The sequence below is a fragment of the Staurois parvus genome, unplaced genomic scaffold, assembly GCF_062004578.1.
Source record: "Staurois parvus isolate SC_StPar_1 unplaced genomic scaffold, SC_StPar_1.0 ptg002686l, whole genome shotgun sequence".
Taxonomy (NCBI): Eukaryota; Metazoa; Chordata; class Amphibia; order Anura; family Ranidae; genus Staurois; species Staurois parvus.
The window spans coordinates 1,016,311-1,042,193 of record NW_028320482.1 but is presented as its reverse complement, the minus strand read 5'-3'; the positions used below and the strand labels follow the sequence as shown (position 1 = coordinate 1,042,193).

Here is a 25,883-nt window from a genome sequence, read left to right as displayed (position 1 = left end):
CCCCGTCCCATCACAACTACCACAGCCACCTTGCTGCTTTATCCTACGGTCTCTAACCCACATCTCCAATCTCTCCACCGCCACCTTTCCCTCCCTGCTCAAATTTGAACCCAATACTTTCCTTCTTGAACTCTTTTACCACCAAGGAAGTGTTCAAACACCTTTCTGAGGCCCTCCTCCCCACTTGTTCCCTGGACCCCAATCTCTCCCTCTCCACCTTTCCCTCCCTGCTCAAATATGAACCCAATACTTTCCTTCTTGAACTCTTTTACCACCAAGGAAGTGTTCAAACACCTTTCTGAGGCCCTCCTCCCCACTTGTGCCCTGGACCCCAATCTCTCCCTCTCCACCTTTCCCTCCCTGCTCAAATATGAACTGGTTATCCCTATACTTAAAAACCCCTCACTGAAGTCCACCTGTTTGAACAACTTAAAGCCCATTTCTCTGCTCCCATTTGCCTCCAAGCTTCTTGAATGCCTTGACCACAACCGTGTGAGTTGCTACTTCAGTGATAACAACCTTCTTGACCCCCTATGGCACTACACTACTTCAGTGTCACCTGTGACGATAGCGGCATCAGACCCCTGCCCTTCTCACTAAACTCGTGACCGAAGGACTAGCCAATCTAAAACTGCGATGTCACGTGCGTAACAATGCCACACCCAGCTGCACCCTGCATACAGATTTTCCAGCTAATGGACCACAGTCTGTGTACCGGCAGCCTGGAAGCGATTGTTACTGGGTCAGGTTAATTACGCAATTAACCCTTTACACTGCCACCACCTCCTTTTAGTACGGAGAAAGAGGAAACTCGGCAATATCAGTAATAACACTATGATGGTTGAAATAATCATCTGTATACCACTGTCACCGCAGACAGGCTACACAGAGGGTTAAACACACACAGCAGTGCTCTTTAGCGGCATGAATTCGTAGTTTGTATTAAAGGCGTTAGAAACAGTTCAACACTTTCAGAAAGTAAGATTTATTACTAAAAGGTGAAAAGGGTGCGCTAAAAATATTTACAGAAACAGATGTAACCAATATAAATATATAAATATACAGAGAACAATAGCACAGCAAAGAGATAACAGAAAGGCGTTTAAAGGGTTAAAGTATTTGCCAGTCAGCCTTGGTTTAAGCAGTTTCAAGTCTTATGAGCTCAAAAAGGATTTCTTGTCTCGCACTGTCAGTTTCGATGTTAAACGGGAGACTCTTCTTTCTCTCACACACACTCCAAGCATAACAGCCTTTTTCTAGGATCTCAGCAGGGTGTCTCCTTACAAAAGAGAACCAATTGCCTTATTTGGGGAGGGATGTTGGGTGGAGACCTAAGTTATAACCAGAAACTCTCATTGCTTATATTTTGGCCCATAACTTTTCCTAGGTACATGTAACATTCCACCCACGGGAAGATTAATGCAGAGTCCTCTGCTGAAGATCTACATATGAAATATAACATACCTGCTGGGATGATTAAGGAGATTTTATTTTCTGCTCTCCTGTTGATCTCAGCTAGGGAATTGTTTTGCCTCAAAACAAAGTGTTTTTAACACTACTACAAATCGCTCACTAATACACGGATTAGGCTTAATAAATATTAAAGCAAAACATGATTTATTGAATAAGTTCTGTTAGTATAATAACATAAGAATTGTAAATCATATTTAGATCATATTATAGCAAGAATAAAGCATCAATACATCACGGGATATTGTAGCATCACCCACTGCCCAGTGACTGGGGGACTCCAACAGTCAGCAAAGGGGAATCCGAGAAATCACCGCAAGGCACGTCTGCCGCATCTTCAATGAGTCCCAAATTCCCCTAGAATCCCCCGTCTTTTATATACATAGTTTGGAATGTCTTTATCTACTGCCATGCGCAGTATCTCCTGGTTATATAACGTCATGTATGATTCTGCGGAGCAGTTAGAGTCAACGCGTGATCGGCTGTGCCATCACGCGTAGTTACCTATTTTGATGGAATGCACATCTGGTGAATATCAGCCACATCTCTGGTTTCAACTGGTTTTAACTGGTTTAATGTACACTTCCAACATGTTTTTTTGAACTCCAGTTACCCATCCAATGGTTATAATCGTTAGCATTATGACAGTTGGGTGTCAATCACTTCTCATCCATACATCCTATACACTCATGTCACATATGTATCACAGGAATGTAATATACCAAACGATTTGTCTTAACGTGACCAATCTGAAGATATGCCTGTTTTTTGTGTAAGTCCCTCATATTCCAAGGTATGAAATCATAGGGGGAAAATGGATTTTGAATGTGGTGTCCAGGGGCGGATTGACAACTCATGGGGCCCCCGGGCAATAGGGGATCATGGGGCCCCTGTGTCCTTGCTCAAACTCAAAAAAGTCTCTGAAAAAGGTACCAGGGGCATCTCATGGGGCCCCCTACTGACCCCGGGCCCTCCAAATGGTCAGTCCGCCCCTGGTGGTGTCTAGTTTATTACACATCTGGAATGTCTTTGAACTCAGTGAAGGGCTTGGTTTACGCTTTTACGAAATCCCTTGGGGTTTACGAAAGCTCCCTTGGGGGTTTTATAGCTCAGAGCTCACTGCTGTGCTTTGGCTGCCTGTGACCTCTGCCATCACTCAGGCCACATGTCACCCCACAGCGAGGGAGGGGGATGAGCAAACAGGGGGAGAGAGATCTACAAGATGGAGGGTTGGAGCAAAACGGTTGAACCGCGTTTATCTCTGTGGGTACGATTGCTACATCACCTACAACTACAAAAGGTACCAGGGGCATCTCATGGGGCCCCCTACTGACCCCGGGCCCTCTATTCTGTTTTTCCTCATTTTGTTGAGATACTCTAAGGCTCTGTCCTTGGGCCTTCTCCTATTCTCTATCTACACTTCTTCTTCCCTGGATCAACCTTTCATGGCTTCCAATACCACCTCTATGCCGAAGACATCCAGATCGATCTCTCCTCAGCTCGCCCCCTGATGTATCAAAAATTTAATGAGCGATATATCAGTATGGATGTCACATTAAATGCTCAAACTCAATCTTTCTAAAGCTGAGCTTGTAATATTTCCTCCTCCCAAATCCTACCCTTATTGAGATCAGCAGAACACCACAATCATAGGTCCCTCTGCACATGCCAGGGTGCTAGGTTTCATCCTAGACTCGGACCTCTCCTTCAGGTTCCACATCCAATCACTGGCTAAATCTTGCTGCCTAACCCTCCTTAACATTTCCAGATTATATCCTTTCTTAGCGACCCTAAAAAACAACTTATTCACTCCTTGGATCGTCAGCTAAATCTTGTGGTCATAAGAGGATGTTTTACTCAGAATACCTCAGTCAGAAACATAGCGAAATACCAAATTATGGCCATTAGATGGAGCTGGTGATTATAGGAAATCACTATGTTAAATAAAATACAGCCAGAATTTATCACTGCTGGACAAATATATGTCACATTTATCCAAAGAATTTTTTTCAGAAACAGGCCTCTAAGTGTTTGTGAAATGTCCCACAACAAAATGTACTCAGCCAATGAAAGGTGACGACTCCATTTTTTTTCCTCTTCTGCTATCAATGGCCAACCCGGTCCCACACTTCATCCATGTCTTTGGTGACCTCTGATCTCCTTATGAACTGTTTCTTCCATGATGAAGATCAGCCATGGAGTATATCTGAGGTGTATATCAGGGTGTGCTTCTTCCCCACATGAGAGCTGGGATGTCCAGCAACATTCATCTAGAAGACATTTCCCGCACTCAAGGCACCAATACATCTTGAGGGTTGTGTGGGACCTCTGATGTACAGGAAGACAGGACTTCAGTAACAGTTACTTCACTAAGAAAAGGAAAGTAGCTTTCTGGGTGCAATCTTTCATGCCTGTACAGACTGGATGTCCGTGAAAAACATTTCCCGCACTCAGAACAGGAATACGGCTTTTCCCCCGTATGAGATCTCTGATGTATGGAAAGATAGGACTTCCCAGAAAAACATTTCCCACACTCAGAACAGGAATACAGCTTCTCATGTGTGTGCAGTCTCTGGTGTGTAGAAAGACTGCACTTCTGTGCAAAACATTTCCCGCACTCAGTACAGGAAAATGGCTTTTCACCTGTGTGAGTCCTTTGATGTACGGTAAGTTTGGATTTTTGTACAAAGCATTTCCCGCACTCAGAACAGAAATATGGTCTTTCCACCGTGTGTGATCTCTGATGTCTGTAAAGATGGGATTTCTTTGAAAAACATTTCCTGCACTCAAGACAGGAATGCAGATTCTCCCCTGTGTGAGTTCTCTGATGTGTGAAAAGATGAGACTTCTTTGAAAAATATTTTCCACACTCAGGGCAGGTATGTGCCTTCTCATCTGTGTGAGTTCTTTTATGCATATTAAGATTGGATTTAAAATGGAAACATTTCCCACACTCGGTACAGGAGAAGCTTTTCCCTGTTGGAAGGCCGGCCCGTTCCCGCACAGTCTGTCTGTAAAGATAGGATGACTTTGAATAACATTTCCCACACTCAGGGCAGAAATGTGGCTTCTCCCCCGTGTGACATCTTCTATGCACATTAAGTCCGGATTTAAAATGGAACCCCTTCCCGCACTCAGGACAGGAGAAGCTCTTCCCTGTTAGAAGGCCGGCCCAGTCCCACACAGTCTGAGGTTCCTCAGGATACAAGGAATATGATGATCCATCTACACTGGGTGGTGCTGGATGGACATTGGAGGGAGCCGGGTTTTCTCCTGGACTATACTGTGTGATGTCCTCATCTTCTACTTTCCAGTCTGGAGACAAAGTGAGACAATCCTCGGAGGTTTTCCTCATCTCCCGGCCATGGACTAAAATACAAAGACAAAGAGGATTACTAGACAGGAGCTGATTGGTTCCCCCAAACCAGGACTCCGCCCACATCAGGCAGCTTGGTCTCTGAGGAGCTTACAATTCCACCCTCAAGGGAACTAGGAAATGGCTCCTCTGATCTCCTACCAGGTCATTTCTTTATTCATGGACCTTAGTCAGAGAGTGAGGAAACAACCAGAACTGTCTTTTATAGGAGGGACAGTGATGAGGGGATTATAGGACGAGGGTCCCCACCCCCTCTATCACTCATCGCCATCTTCCCAACACAAGAAGTACTGCACTTCCTTATTTAGTCCATGATTTAGTCATGAAGAACAGCGGGGCTGAGCTCCACCAGAGGTCAGAGAGTGAGGATGGGGGGAGAACAACCAAGATGAAGACTGGACTGATCCTAAAAACCACCATCATTGGGGTATTGGCTCCTCCCTCATTATCACTTTAAAGTACCAAAGTTTGAAGACGTTATCACATTGTTATCAACATTTAAGTGTCTGTGCTCCAATCACTGCATCCGATATAAAATGTCCAGCTGGTAGGAAATGGGAGTAATAGAAGAGAATCCATATTATGTGTATATTTAGCAGTGGGGGGAGGGGGAGAGCAGAAGTCAGGACTATGGAATGTACAACATATTGTATAAAATACAGCAGGTAGGATTATATAGTATCAGAATTAGTTACAATATTATGTAGTTATGTACAATGTAGAGTATATAGTGCAGGGGTCAGGATTATATAATGTGCAATACACATTTTACAGTGTAATGGTCAGGACTCACAATATTGGTGTTCAGTAATCAGTGGTAGCTTAGCCTCCTAACGGCAGGGCCGGTGCTAGACTATTTTGCACCCTAGGCAAGACCAGCTACTTGTACCCCCCAAAAAAATAAAATAAAACGTCACCTGTAGTTCTACTTTACCCCTCCTAGCACACATCCTCTTTCCTCTCAAATGTTCCACCCTTACACAAATCCTTTCCCCTAAATCCCCCTGATAACATATCCCCCATCCTAGAATCCCAACTCAATCCCCCATCCTAGAATAAATCCCCCTAAATCCCTCCTAGCACAACCCCCTCCAAATTACCCTACCCAGCAACAACCCTTTCTCCCCATCCAAATCCCCCCTCCTAGCACAAATTTGCCCCCCTCCCCCAATCCTAGGACAAATTCTCCCCAATCCCCCTCCTAGCACAAATTCGTCCCCCTCCCCCTATCCTTGAATAAATTCTCCCCAATCCCCCCTCCTAGTACAAATTCCCCCCAAATCACCCTTATAACACAAATCTCCCCCAATCCCCTCTCCTAACACAATTCTCCTTGCCCAATCCTAACACAACCCCCCTCCCAATCCCCTCTCTTAGCACAAATTCTCCCCAATTCCCCCTCCTAACACAAATCCCCCCAATCCCCTCTCCTAGCGCAAATCCCCCCAATCCTCTCTTCTTGCACAAATTCCCTCTTATCCCCCCTTCTAGCACAAATCCTCTTCCTTCAATTCCCCCACCTAGGACAAATTCCTCTAAATCCCCACTCTAGCTAAAACCCCTCCAAATTACCCTTCCCAGCATAAAATCTCTCCCCCCTTTTAGCACAAATAACCTCAAGCCTCCCTCCTACTAATAGTACATAGCCACCCATTCCTTCTCCTAGCACAAATTCCCCCCTCATCATTCCCATTACCCCTCCCAGCACAAATAGCCCCATCTCTCCTCCTGCACAAACCTCTCATCTCAGCACAAATGATTGTTACCCCCCTTTCATTGTGTACAGTTCCCCTGGCCTGTAAGCTCAGCCCTCCCCTCCCCTGAACTTACAGGCGGGAAACCAGGTGAAGGTGCAGGTTGTGCTGTCACTCCCATCAGTGGAGCGATCCTCCATACAGCAGATGACACAGGATTGCTCTTGGATCGGGTTGTACACAGTTTGACTACCCCCTAACTCCTCCAATGACTGCTGATCTCTGGACAGCAGGGAGCCAGGGAATGATTAAAGCGCTGAACATGCCGATGTAAGAGTGATCCTGTGTTATTTGCTTTATGGAGGATCACTCCACTGACAAGAAATGAGATCTAAAAAATACTCGCCATGCATCCTAGAAATGGGGTATCTACTTTCCAAAAAGGGTAATTTTGGGAGAGTTTGTACTATCCTGGCATTTTAGGGCTTCCAAAACTGTGATAGGTAGTCAAGAAATCAAATGCTCAAGTTACACCCTTTGAAATCCTGAAAGTGCTCGTTGGAGTTTGGGCCTCTGCATGTGGCTAGGCTCCCAAGAGATCTCACTCGTGATATCCCCATACCCAGGGGAAGTAGCAGAATTTGTTTTGGGTTGTAATGCCATGTATACTCATGATGTATGTGAGAAATATCTCAGTAAAGTGACAACTTTGGGGGGGGGGGGAACATTTTTTTTCCATTTTCCAAAAACTTGTAGCAAAAAAAAAAATCCTTCCATGGACTCAACATGCTTCTCAGCAAATACCTTGAGGTGTCTACAATCCAAAAAGGGGTATTTGAACTGCCCTGGTATTTTAGGGCCTCTAAATCATTATGTGTGTGACCAGCATTAGGAGTTTCTGCCACACTCCTAATGTTGGACATACATGTAATTTTCCTTTTTTTTTTTTTGTTCAGCCTGTGGGCTGAATGAAAAAAAGAACTTACCAGATTCCTCCATTCACATCGATCAATGTGGTTGAAGAAATCTCCGCTGCAAAAAAATGGAAAGTAGGAGCGAATACCTGCTGACCACCCCACTCTCCTAATGCTGGGCATATGAAAAAAATGAACCTAATAGATTTATTCATTCACATTGATCGATGTTACATAGCTAGTGAGATTGAAAAAAAGACACTTGTCCATCTGGTTCAATCAACATGAAAAAGATACTGAAAACCCCCATATGCACAATCCGATACCCATAGTTGATTCAGAGGAAGGCTAAAAAAAAAAAAAGAATAAATACAAGGATCTATTTGCTCCATTGAGGGGGGGATCCTTTCCTTGTCCCCCAGAAGGTAATCAGATATTCCCTGGACCAACTACACCTAGTGTGATGTGGATGAAGAAATCTTTGCCAGTGAAAAAAGTATATGCCGAGCATAGGAGCTACTGCCGGCTGACCACCCCAAGCTCCTAATGTTGGACATACATACTAATTTTTTATTTTAACTGCGGTTGGAGAAATCTCCCCCCGCAGTGCTGCTGAATACACAGATCAGTGCTGCAGCTGATTGGGGCTCCTGCAAAGCAAACAACAACAGTTAACAATAACAAACAGTATAATAACAGAACAAACAATATAACATTATCTCAATAAAAAAAAACAACTTGAACAAATGTGACAGTTTCTTGACTAACATCTTTAGAGACCTTTCTCGTGCAGAATTGTGTGGACCCCCTGTGCTGTACCCTAGATTAAAAGTACACTAATGTGTGATATCGATGGAAGCAGTTCTTGAGGCAGAAGCCAGGTTGGCCAGGACAGGTGGGGCATAAAACCTGGGTGTCATGTCTTATTCCGCGTTTCCCACAGGCACATCTTTTTTTAAGGTGACCTTTGTGTTGGGTTACCAGGGAGGACATCTGGAAAATGCCTCTCATGCAGCCAGATAACTGCATCTGGATTTCTGAATACAAAATGGCTGAGATGATCTCTTCCATAAATTTTTGGAAGGATCCAGGTCCAGTTGCTTTGTAAATAACAAAAGCATTATATAGAGCCAAAAGAATCAAATCTATAGACACATCTTTGAACCAGTGGCTAGCTCTGCAGGACATAAATCCAGCTTCATCATTTGGTTGTTTAAGTCTACATCTCCCATATTTAAATTATAGTCGTGCATGCAGACAGGCTTTTCAATGACTCCGCATGTCATGTTAATTTGGACTGCCATGTCTGGCTGAATGGAAGATAGGATGAATACATCCCATTTGTCCTTCCAGTTTATCATTGCACAAGCAGGCTTTTTCCACCTAAGTGGAGTGTTAATGAGCCATTGGGGGAAGCCCCTGCGATTAGGTCACATGGTGCCACAGCAGCCAATTTCTTGAATGAACAAATGTCTAAAAAATGGCATGCTTGCATAAAAGTTTTCCACATGCAAAAGGTACCCCTTACGGAACAAGGGTGACACCAAGTCCCACACTATCTTACCACTGCTCCCCATGTAGTCAGGGCATAAATTCTAAATTGATATGTATAGCCTGTTGCCCTCTCACATAGTTTATACAATTTAACCCCATATCTGGCATGCTTGCTGAGGAGATATTGCTTGATTTCAAGCCTGCCAGTAAAATATATGAGGGACTCATCTATACAGATGTTTTTTGGGGAGTATATACAGCAAAACATTTCTTGGACAGATAATTGATGAGGGGCCGAATTTTGTGGAGCTGATCATAATCAATGTCACCCCAAGTACGATAGAGGGTATTGCCATTGTAATGTATAAAACGCATTATATTCCCATATCATCTCTTAGCCATTGTAGCTGGGAACATGGGCATATGATGAATCGGGTCTGTGGACCAAGATGACTACAATTCTTTCTTTTTTGTAATGCCCATGGTAAGGTTTAGGCCCAAAAACCTTTTAAATTCTGAATCCATGATACATTTCCACTGGAATGGCCTGGCAAGGTTTGAATTTGAGTGGGTGGCATTGTATTTTCAGGCATAAACATTACTTTAGTCCACAATCAAATAATAGAGTTCTTCAGTGAAAAACAGCTAAAAAAATACAAGGGGCATTGTTAAGTTTGCTGTTTCCACCTGAACCCCAGTCTGGGCTGTAAAAGTGAGAATAATAGGTGCTGCTAAATCTGGAGGCAGCCAATTAGGGTTGATAAGCACCTCTGGAAGGCTACTATGGGCTCTACGGGCCTTTGCTCATGATCTTGGTGGCTGCGGTTGCATTACACTACTAGTACTAGCCACCTTACCAACTTGTACTGCACTGCTGCTGCTCACCACTCCGCCATGAAATACCGCAGTGTTGGTGCCTAAAAGGCCAGGATGTACTACGCTGGTGCTTGCCAGAGAGATGCTCTGTCAAAGATCTTGCTGGACCTGGTCATGGGGCACCCAGAACAGCCAGAAAAAAACAGCACGTAACGATAGGAGAATTTTTTGGACAGAAATCTTGCTAGACCCAGGCATGGGACAAAAGACCGAAGTCACATGCCCCAGGTGCATAGATCGAGCAATGCCTATGGAGAAAAAACACATTTTGCTTCCAGCTGAACCTAAATCCAGTCTAGATACATAAATTGTGTCTGCAGCACAGAGAAGGAAGATTATCCGAGAGAAATCCAGGAATACAGGACGGGGAACACAGCTCAGGAAAGTGACCAGGGGATTACAGGCTGATCTCACCCAGTCCCCGCCCTACTCTGGACCAATCAATGAGCAGTATGGGTGGAGGAATGGATTTAGTGTTCATGACCCACCTGTGCTGATCTCTGTAGGAGTGTCCTCCTCTTTAAATGTCCCCGTTATTCCATCCTCCTCCACAGACTGCTGATCATCCCTCACATACGCCTCTTCTTCTGCTTTAATCTCAATTTTTATATCTATCAGATCTTCACCCTAAACCAAGAGAATGAGAGAAAAGATAATCTGTAAAATATAAGCTTTAATATTGCAGCATCTCAATAAATCCACACATCGCTTCCATAAGTCCATGTTCCAGATGTTCTGTCCCACCAACCTTGCCATGGTGAGGGATGGTGTGACCTTCCTTTGTGGAATTCCAGGAATACAGAGGACGGGGACATCTCTCTGGTGGGTTCCTGGGATTAGGTGGCTCTATCATATCCTTGTGTCCTTCTGAAAGCTCCTCCATCACACCGTCCTCCTCCTTATATTCTTCCTTTACAACAACATTATAATCACCAAGGTTTCCACTCTGAAACATATAATATAACATTCACTGTAACAAACATTCTGTGTATAAATCATAACTGCCAATGATTGTTCCTCATCTACCCAATCATGGTGAGGGATGGTGTGACCTTCCTGTGTGGAATCCCGGGAATACAGAGGACGGGGACATCTCTCTGGTGGGTTCCTGGTGTTAGGTGGCTCCATCATATCCTTGTGTCCTTCTGAAAATGCATTCATCACTCCATACTCCTCATCCTCCTCTGTATACTCTTCTTTAACACCAATATTAATATCCATGATGGTTCCATTCTAAATATATAATAATACATTCATTGTAACAAACAAATAGTGTGTATAAATAATAACTACCAATAACTGAATAATCGGTTAACAACCTGATCATGTTGTGCGTAGTTGTGATCTTCCTGTATTGGATCCCGGGAATACAGAGGATGGGGACATCTCTCTGGTGGGTTTCTGTAGCTGGATGACTCCACCATGGTGTCCTGGTACAGATCTTTGTGTTCTTTTAGAAGCTCTGACTCCTCCATCCCCCCATCCTCATCCTCCTCCTCTTTTATCTCTTCTTTAAACTCAACTTTAGAATCTCTCAGGTTTCCACTCTGAATATAGAATAAAAATGACATCAATGGTAACAATGCAGATAATGTACAGATCCTAATGATACTATCAGTGATTGTTCCTCATCTACCTGATGATGGTGAGGGATGGTGTGACCTTCCTGTGTGGAATCCCGGGAATACAGAGGACGGGGACATCTCTCTGGTGGGTTCCCATTACTGGATCCATCTACCTGATGATGGTGAGGGTTGGTGTGACCTTCCTGTGTGGAATCCCGGGAATACAGAGGACGGGGACATCTCTCTGGTGGGTTCCCATGACTGGATCCATCTGTAGGAAACACACACACTGACTGAATCCATTGTTTCTATATGTTTATCAGATGATGGTGGATCTAGGTGGATCCTCCGTACTGCTCTCTCCTTTACAATAAAGTCTCCTCTTACCCGGTGATGTGAGGGGCGGCTGATTGTCCATCATGACGTCCTTGTAGAGATCCTTGTGTCCTTCTAAATACTCCCACTCCTCCATGGAGAAATAGACAGTGACACCCTGACACCTTATAGGAACCTGACACACACAATGATACAGTCACCATCCAGACACATCCCTTGTCTGTTACTGGAGAATGTCCCAGAATTCCCGGCACCGCTCACCTCTCCTGTCAGCAGCTCAGTGATCTCTCTGGTGACTTCTAGAATCTTCTTCTTCTTTCTCTCTTCTATCAGGGAGGGAGGTGGAGGCAATGTGATGTCATATGATCTCCAGACTTCACAGGAGGAAAACTCTACATCTGAACACAAATAGTCACATCAAATAACATTCCCAGAATCCTCCTCACCTCTCTGGTCAGGTCTTCATTATAATAAAGAGGGACATTAGGAAGAGATGTGAGGTCATTCCAGACATTACAAATATCATTTATCATTTTTCTTCCTATTTGAATCTTATATAAAATAAAGACATACATATTCCATTCCCCCCAAATAACCTCCCATCCCCCTCCACTTTTATATTTCCCTTAAGACAATCTTTCCAGTGACACCAATGATTTGGCACAACCCCTCTCACGAATACAAATAATGGGGCGCTATTCCTTACTGACAACAATGATGGGGAACTATTCCTTCCACTGACACTGGGTCATTTTCTATTCCTACTGGACACAGTCCTGCCTCCCGTCAAGTCTGAAAACAGTAAACTGTCCCTTTGTTTAGAAAGTTTGCAGATCCTGATATAGAGTATAAAAGATGCGGCGCTATATCACAGATATTAATATATACAAAACGTCCAAGATACTGATATGGTGAATATAAATCAGGTGACTTGTGTGATCACAAATATTTTGTCACAAACAGAGTGATATGCAGTGAAAAGGTTCACATACTTTTTCCTCCCTGCACTGTGAATGTTTACATGTTATGTGCAATTAAACCATGGCAACATCTAATGTTTGTGTAGTATTATGTTCAGCAAACTGTGTTCTTCTATTGTTGTGACTTAGATGACGTTCAGAGCACATTTTATGCCCAATTCATGCAAAACTCCACGTAATCCCAAGGGGTTCACATACTTTTTCTTGCAACTGTAAATCAGGTGACTTGTGTGATCACAAATATTTCGTCACAAACAGAGTGATATGCAGTGCAAAGCTGATAGTCTTAGTGACAATCCCTCTCCTTTAGAGTGCTTCTTCCACGCCGTGATAGTGAGAAGAGTAAAGGCTGCGCACTCACCAGATGCACAGTGTAACTGCCATTTAGAGACAAATCTCTCTACTGGATCCACTGATGGCTCCTAAGGATTTGGATCAGGTGTGGTTAGATATTCCTCCCCCTGCTGAGTGCTGCTGATAATCCTCAGTCTCCCCTTTAAATGGCTCTATGGGTGATGAGTGACTCACCAAGGGCCAAAAGAAAAGGAGACCAATAGCGTGATACCGTTTTGAGGAATGAATTTTATTCAATGCAGTATGACATGAGGTAAAGGAATTAAAATGACACTGACCATGAGGTAGGTAAAAAGATGACCGCCGAGACCTCCGTGGTGCCGGCGTCAAGAGGTCGTGACGCTGTAGCTCCTTCCTGACGCGTTTCGTGCTAATCGCACATCATCAAAGGGGATAAGCTTCAGCGTCTGTCTACAGTAGCGTCCTAAAATACCGTAAATGGCGCATGCGCATTACGAGTGCGCCATTTTACCTGAGAGATATGTCTCCGTATCAGGCCCGGCGGCAAGAGGTCGTGACGCTGTAGCTCCTTCCTGACGCGTTTCGTGCTAATCGCACATCATCAAAGGGGATAAGATTCAGCGTCTGTCTACAGTAGCGTCCTAAAATACCGTAAATGGCGCATGTGCATTACGAGTGCGCCATTTTACCTAAGAGATATGTCTCCGTATCAGGCGCCATTTTGTTGAAGATCGGTCTAATCTCGCATGCGCGAGCGCCATTTATTCGAACATAAGTAAGTGTCACTAAATCACCAGGGAAGATAGATTGTAATATGAAAAAAACACAAGAGAAAGTGCACTATGTTCAAATAAACTATATCGGGACCGAAAAACCCGCAAGTTCAAGTTGAATTTAATAAATACCGTCACAAGCCAATCACTGCGCATGTGCGGAATTATATAACTAAAATGTAAAGGTTTATACAACCAATAACTCCACATCTTGATGTGGAGGTATGGTGAAATGCACTTTTCATTAGTCTGGTGATGACAGTGGCACGAACATTGCTATAAAGCAAAATAAATACGATAAAAATCATGTCCAACAATATCTATAAAAACGTATGTCAAGATGAATATCTATTCATGGTACATATAATATGATACATAGTATTACAATATAAAGCTTTAATAAAGAATACATCTAAAATATATAAAATACCCATGTAAGATAGAAACACTTAAAATCATATGTCTGATCACACCAAAACCCTCAAACGACACAGTCGTGCCCTGGAGCGACTATGGCGCAAAACAAAATCCCAACAAGCCTTCACCCGCTACAAATCTGCCTTCCACACCTACACCTCCTCCCTCCACGCAGCCAAACAAGCCTACTTCCTGACCCTCATCAGGGCCCTCTCCTCCAATCCTCGCCGACTCTTCTCCACCTTCAACTCTCTACTCTCGCAACCCCCACCTCCACCCAGCACCTCACTCACCGCCCTTGAGACTGCCAATCACTTCAAAAACAAGATTGACACAATTCGCAAGGACATTGCTGCAACTCACACGCCCTCTCAACCCGTCCCCTCTCACACAGCTACCCCCTCATCCCCCCCCCCCTCGACATAACCCGCAGGGACTTCGTCGCTGCTCAAACTCCCTCCAACCCCGTTCCCCCTCACTCAGCTACCCCCTCATCACCCCTCTCCCACAGCCCCACCACTGCTCTGACCTCCACTTCCACCCCACCCTACATTCCTCATACTGAAGCTCCCCCAACACTCCGCACCTTTGACCTTACTACCATTGAGGAAGTCTCCAAGATCCTCTCTGATGCCCGCCTCACCACCTGCCCCCTCGACCCTATCCCCTCACAACTCCTACGACCTCCCTCCCCCTCCATCCTACGCTCCCTCACCCACATCTTCAATCTCTCCCTCTCCTCAGGCACTTTCCCCTCTCCTCTGAAACATGCACACATCACCCCCATACTTAAAAAGCCCTCCCTGGATCCCAATGACCCGAACAACCTCAGACCCATCTCCCTGCTCCATTTACATCTAAACTCCTCGAGCGCCTCGTCTACACCCGCCTATGCTCTCACCTCAACGACAACCACCTCCTCGATCCCCTACAGTCTGGCTTCCGTCCCCTACACTCCACCGAAACCGCCTTACTCAAACTCTCCAACGACGTTCTAACCGCCAAAGCTAATGGCCACTATTCAGTGCTCCTACTCCTTGACCTCTCTGCGGCCTTCGACACAGTCGACCACCCCCTCCTCCTCAAAAAACTACACTCCCTCGGCCTCAGAGATTCTGCTCTCTCCTGGTTCTCATCCTACCTGTCACAACGCTCCTTCAGCGTTACCTATAATGCTACCACCTCCCCCTCTCTGTTGGGGTCCCTCAAGGCTCTGTCCTTCGGCCCCTTCTCTTCTCCATCTACACCTCCTTCCTTGGCCAACTCATACACTCTCACGGCTTCAACTACCACCTCTATGCCGACGACACACAAATCTATCTCTCAACCCCCCACCTCACCCCCTCAGTCTCTGCCCGAATCACACACCTACTGAGCGACATATCAGACTGGATGTCGCTCCACTTCCTTAAACTGAACCTCTCCAAAACCGAGTTTCTTGTCTTCCCCCCAGCCCAGACACTACCCCCCATTGACTTCTCCATCACATCCAACAACGCCACCATCAAACCCGCCCCGCAGGCCAGAGTACTTGGTGTCATTCTGGACTCCAACCTATCCTTCCAGCCCCAAGTCCAATCTTTAACAAACTCGTGCAGACTCCACCTCCGCAACATCGCCAAAATACGCGCGTTCCTAACCCCAGAAACCACTAAACAGCTCATCCACTCCCTCATATCACGACTCGACTACTGCAACTCCCTCCTCACTGGCCTGCCTCGCCGCTGGCTATCCCCGCTTCAGTCGATCCTGAATACGGCTGCCAGACTCATTCACCTTTCCAACCACTCCGTTTCCGCCACCCCCCTCTGCCAATCCCTCCACTGGCTTCCGATTGCGCAACGGATCAAATTCAAAATCCTAACACTGTTGTACAAAGCTGTCCACCATACTGCCCCGAACTACATCACTGACCTAATATCCAAGTACCGCCCAGCACGCACACTCCGCTCCTCACAAGACCTCCTTCTCTCTAGTTCCCTGGTCTCCGCCTCCCATGCCCGCCTCCAGGACTTCTCCAGGGTGTCACCCATCCTCTGGAACTCCCTGCCCCAACCCATCAGATTATCACCTACTCTCCTCTCCTTTAGGCGCACCCTGAAAACCCATCTCTTCAGGGAAGCCTACACCACCCCCTGCTAACTTGCCGACCTCCTCCACTCTTCCTACCACTCCATCCCCCACAGCTATCTCCTCCTGTGCCACCATCCCCTCCCTCCTAGATTGTAAGCTCCAAAGAGCAGGGCCCTCAATCCCCTCATGTTTTGCATTGTATTGGTATTGTTCTGTCGCATGTTCTGTCCCCCTTTGGTAATGTACAGCGCTGAGCGAACTATTGGCGCTTTATAAATACTGTATAATAATAATAATATGTCTAAAATTTCGCAATGACCAAAACGCATCTAAATGATGTCAAGGGCGGTTATATTATATATATGTATCTAAAAGTGGGGACGAGCTATAAAAGGCACGCAAATAGAACCCAAAACCTTGTATAGGTTAAACCCAATAAGACAATGCTAATTATAGATAAATTAGGAGATAAAAGTGGAGATAAGAAGCAGATTAAGAGATCAACTATTGTCTATAAAACAGTTATGTCGACATTCAATCCTCTAGGATACATAGATCCCATCTCAAAGATCCACTTTGTCTCCAATTGGGAGACCGCCTTTTTCTTATTAATGCCTCTCCAATTGGAGACAAAGTGGATCTTTGAGATGGGATCTATGTATCCTAGAGGATTGAATGTCGACATAGACATTCTGTTTTATAGACAATAGTTGATCTCTTAATCTGCTTCTTATCTCCACTTTTATCTCCTAATTTATCTATAATTAGCATTGTCTTATTGGGTTTAACCTATACAAGGTTTTGGGTTTTATTTGCGTGCCTTTTATAGCTCGTCCCCACTTTTAGATACATATATATAATATAACCGCCCTTGACATCATTTAGATGCGTTTTGGTCATTGCGAAATTTTAGACATATGATTTTAAGTGTTTCTATCTTACATGGGTATTTTATATATTTTAGGATGTATTCTTTATTAAAGCTTTATATTGTAATATGTATAATATTATATGTACCATGAATAGATATTCATCTTGACATACGTTTTTATAGATATTATTGGACATGATTTTTATCGTATTTATTTTGCTTTATAGCAATGTTCGTGCCACTGTCATCACCAGACTAATGAAAAGTGCATTTCACCATACCTCCACATCAAGATGTGGAGTTATTGGTTGTATAAACCTTTACATTTTTGTTATATAATTCCGCACATGCGCAATGATTGGCTTGTGACGGTATTTATTAAATTCAACTTGAACTTGCGGGTTTTTCGGTCCCGATATAGTTTATTTGAACATAGTGCACTTTCTCTTGTGTTTTTTTCATATTACAATCTATCTTCCCTGGTGATTTAGTGACACTTACTTATGTTCGAATAAATGGCGCTCGCGCATGCGAGATTAGACCGATCTTCAGCAAAATGGCGCCTGATACGGAGACATATCTCTTAGGTAAACTGGCGCACTCGTAATGCACATGCGCCATTTACGGTATTTTAGGACGCTACTGTAGACAGACGCTGAATCTTATCCCCTTTGATGATGTGCGATTAGCACGAAACGCGTCATGAAAGGAGCTACAGCGTCACGACCTCTTGCCGCCGGGCCTGATACGGAGACATATCTCTTAGGTAAAATGGCGCACTCGTAATGCGCATGCGCCATTTACGGTATTTTAGGACGCTACTGTAGACAGATGCTGAAGCTTATCCCCTTTGATGATGTGCGATTAGCACGAAACGCGTCGGGAAGGAGCTACAGCGTCACGACCTCTTGACGCCGGCACCACGGAGGTCTCGGCGGTCATCTTTTTACCTACCTCATGGTCAGTGTCATTTTAATTCCTTTACCTCATGTCATACTGCATTGAATAAAATTCATTCCTCAAAACGGTATCACGCTATTGGTCTCCTTTTCTTTTGGAGAAGGAGAGGGATTGTCACTAAGACTATCATCTTTGCACTGCATATCACTCTGTTTGTGACGAAATATTTGTGATCACACAAGTCACCTGATTTATATTCACCATATCAGTATCTTGGACGTTTGTGTATATATTAATATCTGTGATATAGCGCCGCATCTTTTATACTTTATGTTTTGAAAGGTTTTGGTATCCTTTTCTGATGCTGTGGCTGCTTTTTTTGTCTGTAGTGCTCACAACTTCTATCTCAGATCCTGATATAGACTGATGAGGTGAGAAGGTAATTGATGGGAAAGGTGACCCATCTCCACAATGTGGAGAATGTTCCGGCCCCGGAAGTGGGGGAATGTTGTGCCCCTGAAGGGGTTAATCTGGGTTCCCACACTATATATGTGTGTATCATCATCTGCTGGAGATAAAAGATGTCAGCGACTATAGAGGAAGAGGACGGACATGACTATGGGGGAAGAGGACGGACGTGACTATGGGGGAAGAGGACGGACGTGACTATGGGGGAAGAGGACGGACGTGACTATGGGGGAAGAGGACGGACGTGACTATGGGGGAAGAGGACGGACGTGACTATGGAGGAAGAGGACGGACGTGACAATGGAGGAAGAGGACGGACGTGACTATGGAGGAAGAGGACGGACGTGACTATGGGGGAAGAGGACGGACGTGACTATGGAGGAAGAGGACGGACGTGACTATGGGGGAAGAGGACGGACGTGTCTATGGAGGAAGAGGACGGACGTGACTATGGAGGAAGAGGACGGACGTGACTATGGAGGAAGAGGACGGACGTGACTATGGAGGAAGAGGACGGACGTGACTATGGAGGAAGAGGACGGACGTAACTATGGAGGAAGAGGACGGACGTGACTATGGAGGAAGAGGACGGACGTGACTATGGAGGAAGAGGACGGACGTGACTATGGAGGAAGAGGACGGACGTGACTATGGGGGAAGAGGACGGACGTGACTATGGGGGAAGAGGACGGGCGTGACTATGGAGCAAGAGGACGGACGTGACTATGGAGGAAGAGGATGGACGTGACTATGGAGGAAGAGGATGGACGTGACGGGGGGTTACTGGGTGTAAATAGGAAATAACATCTTATCTCCTAGATTGTAAGCTCCAAAGAGTAGGGCCCTCTAACCCCTCGTGTGCTGTTTGTAGTTGCTGTACTGTTTCATGTATTGTCCCCCCCTCTATTGTACAGAGCTGAGCAAACCCTTTGGCGCTATATAAACTCGATAAAATAATAATAATTACCTCCTCTGCTGCCACTTCCACCAACGTCTCCTCTCTACTTCCTCCCCACTCACCGCACCCAGAAATTCCTGTCTGTTCCAGACATCACTTCCTGTCTTCCATAGAGACTTCCTGTCTGGGTAGAAGTTAGATCCCCTCCTTGTGGATTTCAGAGGAACTGCAGCCCCGAGAAGCGTCTGGTAGTGTGACCCCGGCCTTGTGCTGTGTGTGTATGGACTGTATGTCCTTATAGAGGGGTCACCTCCACTCCCACCAAGGGGGACAGAAATATAGCCTTTCCCAGCCAGGGGTCCTACAAAGGTTTCTAGGGGTTTCTAGGTTTCAGCCATGAACAATTTCTGTCTCTCAGTAACAACTGACATCAATGATCTGTAAGGGGGGAAGTCTTCCCACTGATGGTGATGTAAGAATGTCCTCCCACTGGCCACTGATATAAGGGGATCCTTCTCCCATCGGTCACCAATGTAAGGGACCATCACACTGACCACTGATATAAGGGGGTCCTTCTCCCATTGGTCACCAATGTAAGGGACCATCACACTGACCACTGATATAAGGGGTTGTGACATAAATGTAAGATTTGAGTAGCTGAGATGTGATCTGTAGAAATATGACATTGTAGATTTAGCTTCATTCCATATTAATAATAAGATGGGTTCAGGATTCAGTCAGAGACATATGGTCACCAATTAGCATCTTGACGATTTTTCCGCCTGGCTGCCCTTCTTCCTCTCCTCTGAGCTCCCCACCATCATCCTTGGAGACTTCAATATCCCTATCAATGTCAACAACCCGGCTACATCCCAACTCCTCCACTTAACCTCTTCTTTTGCACTCACACAGTGTATACAGTCCTCCACCCACACCGATGGGAACACCCTGGACCTCATTTTCTCCCATCTCTGCACCCTCCACAACCTCACAAACACCCCTTTCACTCTCTCTGACCACAACCTCATTACGTCCTCCGTCTCCCTGTCCTATAACTCCTCCCCCCCAAACGTCAAACCATCACCAGCCGTAACCTCCGCAACCTGAACCCGGCCCCTCTCCACTCTGCAGCTGACCATCTGTACGACAGTATCCTTCCACTGTCATGCCCTGACCTGGCCAATACTGCGTATAACGACTCGCTGTCAGCTGCCTTAGACTCCTTAGCACCCCTAACCACATGCAGCATTAGACCCCGACCGCTTCAACCCTGGCAGAACGACCACACCAAAAATCTTAAACGACGCAGTCACGCGCTGGAACGACTATGGCGCAAAACCAAATCCCCTCGAGTGTTCTCCCTCTACAAATCCGCCTTCCTCACCTAATCCTCCTCTCTCCACGCCGCCAAACAAGCCTACTTCATAACCCTCATCAACACCCTCTCCATCTGTCCTCGCTGGCTCTTCTCCACTTTCAACTCCCTACTCTCTCCCCCCCACCCAGTACCTCACTCACCGCCCACGAGATTGCCAATCACTTCCAAAATAAGATCGATGCAATCCGTAAGGACATCGCCAGTGCTCAACCTACCTCCCCACCCTCCCACTATAACCCCATCAACTCTCCCTTCCTCTGACCTTGCCACCGCCCTACCCCCCCACCACACCTAACATCCCACACACTATAACCTCCCCAACACTCCACTCCTTCAGCCTTGCTACCACTGAGGAGGTCACTAAGGTCTTCTCAGAAGCCCGCCTCACCACTTGACCCTGTCCCCACACAACTCCTCCAGTCACCCTCTTCCTCCATCCTACACTCACTCACCCACATCTTCAATATCTCCCTCTCTACTGGCACATTCCACTCCCCCCTAAAACATGCGCACATCACCCCCATACTCAAAGAAACTGTCAGAGCCTGGGATTGAACCTGGGCCTTCTGTGGTGAGAGGCAATGTTTCTTCTCACTGAGCCACCTGGAATGCTGGACAGCTCCCTTGACAATTCTTTGGATGATCCTGCCTTGGCCCTGTTTGTCTTGAACCTTGAACTCCTTGCTCCTCCCATGAACTTCCTATAAAAGCCATGTCCATACACTTTCTCCTTGCCAGATTATTGTGCTTTCCTAGCCATTATCCCGCCTATTGTTCCTGCTGCTGTCTACATCTTCGTTACCGACCTTTGGCGTGCTACTGACTACGATTTTGCCTCATCCTAATCTACTACCATTTGTGACCGACCCATGGCTTGATCCGCTATTGGTTTCCAGCCTGCTCATTCCCTGGTGGGGGATCCTGAGATCTGCAACCTGGTATTAACACGCAGCCCAATCCATCTCCACCATTAGGAGCTCTGGTGAAAACCGGTTAATACTTAGACCCCGCACCTCAGGTGAGCCTGCATCATTCCCAGGGGGACCCACTGGTGTACCTATCCTGCTGGTTTCAGGTAAGCCTTACACTGCTGTAGCAACTGGTCTCTGAACTTGATCCAGACCGTGACAAAACCCTCCCTGGACCCCACCGACCTGAACAACCTTAGACCCATCTCCCTGCTGTCATTTACTTCCAAGCTCCTTGAGCGCTTAGTCTACAATCGCCTATGCTCCCATCTCACTGACAACAACCTCCTCGATCCACTACAGTCTGGCTTCTGTCCCCTACACTCCACCGAAACCGCCCTACTCAAAATCACTAATGACCTGCTAACCGCCAAAGCTAATGGCCACTACTCAGTCCTCTTACTCCTCGACCTCTCCGCGGCCTTCAACACAGTTGACCACCCCCTCCTCATTAATAAACTACACTCTATTGGCATCAGAGACTCCGGTCTCTCCTGGCTCTCCTCCTATCTATCCCAACGCTCCTTCAGCTTTACCTATAACGCTACCACCTCCCCCTCTCTGTTGGGGTCCCCCAAGGCTCTCTCCTCGGGCCCCTTCTCTTCTCCATCTACACCTCCTTCCTCGGCAAACTGACACTCCCACAGCTTCAACTATCACCACTACGCCGATGACATGCAAATTTACCTCTCCACCCCTCAACTCACCCCTTCAGTCTCTGCCCGTATCAGGGACCACTACACTGACCACTGAAATAAGGGTTCCTTCTCCTGTTGGTCACCAATGTAAGGGACCACTACACTGACCACTGATATAAGGGGGTCCTTCTCCCATTGGTCACCAATGTAAGGGACCACTACACTGACCACTGATATAAGGGGGTCCTTCTCCCATTGGTCACCAATGTAAGGGACCACTACACTTACCACTGATATAAGGGGTCCTTCTTCTATTGGTCACCAATGTAAGGGACCACTACATGGACCACTGATATAAGGGTTCCTTCTCCTGTTGGTCACCAATGTAAGGGACCACTACACTTACCACTGATATAAGGGGTCTTTCTTCTATTGGTCACCAATGTAAGGGACCACTACATGGACCACTGATATAAGGGGATCCTTCTCCCATTGGTCACCAATGTAAGGGACCACTACATGGACCACTGATATAAGGGGATCCTTCTCCCATTGGTCACCAATGTAAGGGACCACTACACTGACCACTGATATAAGGGATCTTTCTTCTTTTGGTCATCAATGTAAGGGACCACTACTCTGACCACTGATATAAGGGGTTCCTTCTCCCATTGGTCACCAATGTAAGGGACCACTACACTTACCACTGATATAAGGGGTCCTTCTTCTATTGGTCACCAATGTAAGGGACCACTACATGGACCACTGATATAAGGGTTCCTTCTCCTGTTGGTCACCAATGTAAGGGACCACTACACTTACCACTGATATAAGGGGTCTTTCTTCTATTGGTCACCAATGTAAGGGACCACTACATGGACCACTGATATAAGGGGATCCTTCTCCCATTGGTCACCAATGTAAGGGACCACTACATGGACCACTGATATAAGGGGATCCTTCTCCCATTGGTCACCAATGTAAGGGACCACTACACTGACCACTGATATAAGGGATCTTTCTTCTTTTGGTCATCAATGTAAGGGACCACTACTCTGACCACTGATATAAGGGGTTCCTTCTCCCATTGGTCACCAATGTAAGGGACCACTACACTGACCACTGAAATAACTGATATAATCAAACCAAAAAAAATTAAATTTGAAAGATAGCGCCAAGTTCACACATCGCTGAGCAAAGTCGCAGAATCGTTTTCAGTGTCTGATGAGGAATTTCCCCACGAATCATTATCACTCAATTCTGCAAGTGGTTCTAATTTACTATCGCTGTTCTCTAGCCGGTCTAAAACCGCTTTTGACCTAAAGTGACGATTTTTGGACGCCATGGACGTTTCTCAGTTTCCAGGCAGAAAGAACAGTAAAAATGCAGACAGGGCGCCGGACAAAGCACTCGGGACAAAATGTATGTGAAATGGTTTGATACAGGAATGTTATACTATGTGATTTTAGCGTATTTCATGAATGTTACTTTTTAAAATTTTTACATTTCCCGCCGGTTCCGTCCCCCGTACGTCCCGATGCTCGCAGGGACTGGAACCCGGAAGACAGATGCCGGCATCAGCCGGAGGAGATGGCCGGGGACACTGCAGGGGACACATCGTGGGAGCGCAGGACAAGGTAAGTGCAGAAGAGATCCAGCAGCAACGCCACAGGGTATTCCCGAGTGTAGCTTGGGGGTTACCGCTTTTGGCACTGATAATTAACCCCGAGCTACATTCGGGAATACCGCCAGGAGGGTTAAGGAAATTGGACATTTTTAATGTTCAACTTTAAAGTGGATCTTTAGCTAAGGAATTAAAATTGGCTGACAGACAGGATTTTTAAGGCTTTGTCTCTTCTGCATTAAAGCTACTTACCTGCCGGTCTGCCGTTGTACAGTGAGTCAAGCACGTGCAGCTTATGGTACAAATTCGGCAATGCCGAATCTTACTGAATACCTGCGCAAGCATGGGAGTGACATCATCCCTGCCCAGGCCAATGAGTGTCCGGTAAATGAGACCCTGAAGTTGCTCACCCAAACTGTGAAGAGGAGAACTCAGCACAGATACAAAATGGAGTCAGAATTAGTTAGGAGCATAGGCTAGAGGACTTATTAACTTGTTTTTGTTCTGAGTTGCATTCAGATATTTTCGACTTTAGCGATGGGAAGAGCGGATATGTTATTTCATAAGCTGTCAAGTAAAATATTTGTTAATAATAATTTATTATTATTAAGGATTTTTATAGCGCCAACACAATATAAAGGGAGATAATACAGTAACAATACAGTTAAATACAAGAGGGATTTGAGGGCCCTGCTCCTTGGAGCTTACAATCTAAGAGGGAGGGGCTAGTGGTACAAAAGGTAATAACTGTGGAGGATGGACTGGTAGGAGGAATAGAAGATTCCAGTATTAGCTGAGGGCAGGATAGACTTCCCTGAAGAGATAGATTTTCAGAGATCACCTAAAAGTGAGCAAAGTAGGCAATAGTCTGATAAATTGGGGTAGAGAGTTTCAGAGGATCGGGGAAACTCTGGAGAAGTACTGGAGATGAGCATGGGAGGAGACAAGGGAGCTAGAGAGCAGGAGGTCATGTGAGGAGCGGAGAGTACAGTTTGGGTGATATTTGGAGACAAGATTGGTATCTCAGCGGCCGGGCAGGGAGCTCGGGGCTGACACATCACTGGAGCAGGGGTGGACTGATCATTTGGAAACTCGGGAACTGCCCGAGGGCCCAGGGTCAGTAGGGGGCCCCATGAGATGCCCCTGGTACCTTTTTCATAGGCTTTTTTTAAGTTTGGACAAGGACACAGGGGCCCCATGATCCCCTATTGCCCGGGGGGCCCCATGAGTTGTCAGTCCACCCCTGCACTGGAGCTAAGGTAAGTATTGTTCCGCTTTAAGGTTTTACAAATGCAATGGTTTCGGCTGATGGGAATTTTTTTTTTGCCATTGGTACATGCTTCCCAGGGCAGTGCCCGTCATCCCATGCCATTTTCTTTTACACCTCTTTGCCTATTAGTCCAGAAAATGGGCATTTTTTTTATTTTGTTCCATGGCATCCAAAAATCATCCCTTTAGGTCAAAAGCGGTTTTAGACCGGCTAGAGAACAGCGATAGTAAATCAGAACCACTTGCAGAATTTCAGTGGGGTTCCGGTTCTGCATCCAAACCTCTTCAGAGATTGCCAAACCCTGCTTGAACCAAACCCAGGGCAGTTTGGTTCATCTCCAATAGACAAACAGTGGCCACAGTCATCTTAGCAACTAGTCAAACTAACCATGCATCCCAGTTCTTCTCATTCAACTGTCAACTGGGATTTCCTGAATGTGAACAAAGGGGCAGTGAAGAGTTCCCCTCTAAAAATCATACCAAGTCCTTCGGGTTTAATATGGATCTGAAAGGGCAACCCCATGCAAATCACAAAAAAAACCACATGGTCCCCCCAAATTTAGACTAGACCTATATTCAAGCCTGA

General features: G+C 45.7%; 1 protein-coding gene across 1 annotated transcript in view; it reads right to left on the bottom strand.

Moving 5' to 3' along the window:
* Positions 1 to 12,161, bottom strand: part of LOC149429906 (uncharacterized) — a 39,379-nt gene extending 27,218 nt beyond the window's left edge. Inside the window, exons 1-7 of the mRNA XM_089666360.1 lie at positions 11,987 to 12,161; positions 11,777 to 11,900; positions 11,461 to 11,660; positions 11,144 to 11,371; positions 10,573 to 10,770; positions 10,313 to 10,451; positions 3,776 to 4,839 (exon numbers count right to left, since the gene is read on the bottom strand). Of these exons, the coding sequence (XP_089522486.1) occupies positions 3,776 to 4,839; positions 10,313 to 10,451; positions 10,573 to 10,770; positions 11,144 to 11,371; positions 11,461 to 11,660; positions 11,777 to 11,861 (1,914 nt within the window). The 5' untranslated portion in view covers positions 11,862 to 11,900; positions 11,987 to 12,161. The remainder of the gene's footprint in view (positions 1 to 3,775; positions 4,840 to 10,312; positions 10,452 to 10,572; positions 10,771 to 11,143; positions 11,372 to 11,460; positions 11,661 to 11,776; positions 11,901 to 11,986) is intronic.
* Positions 12,162 to 25,883: the final 13,722 nt, after the last annotated feature.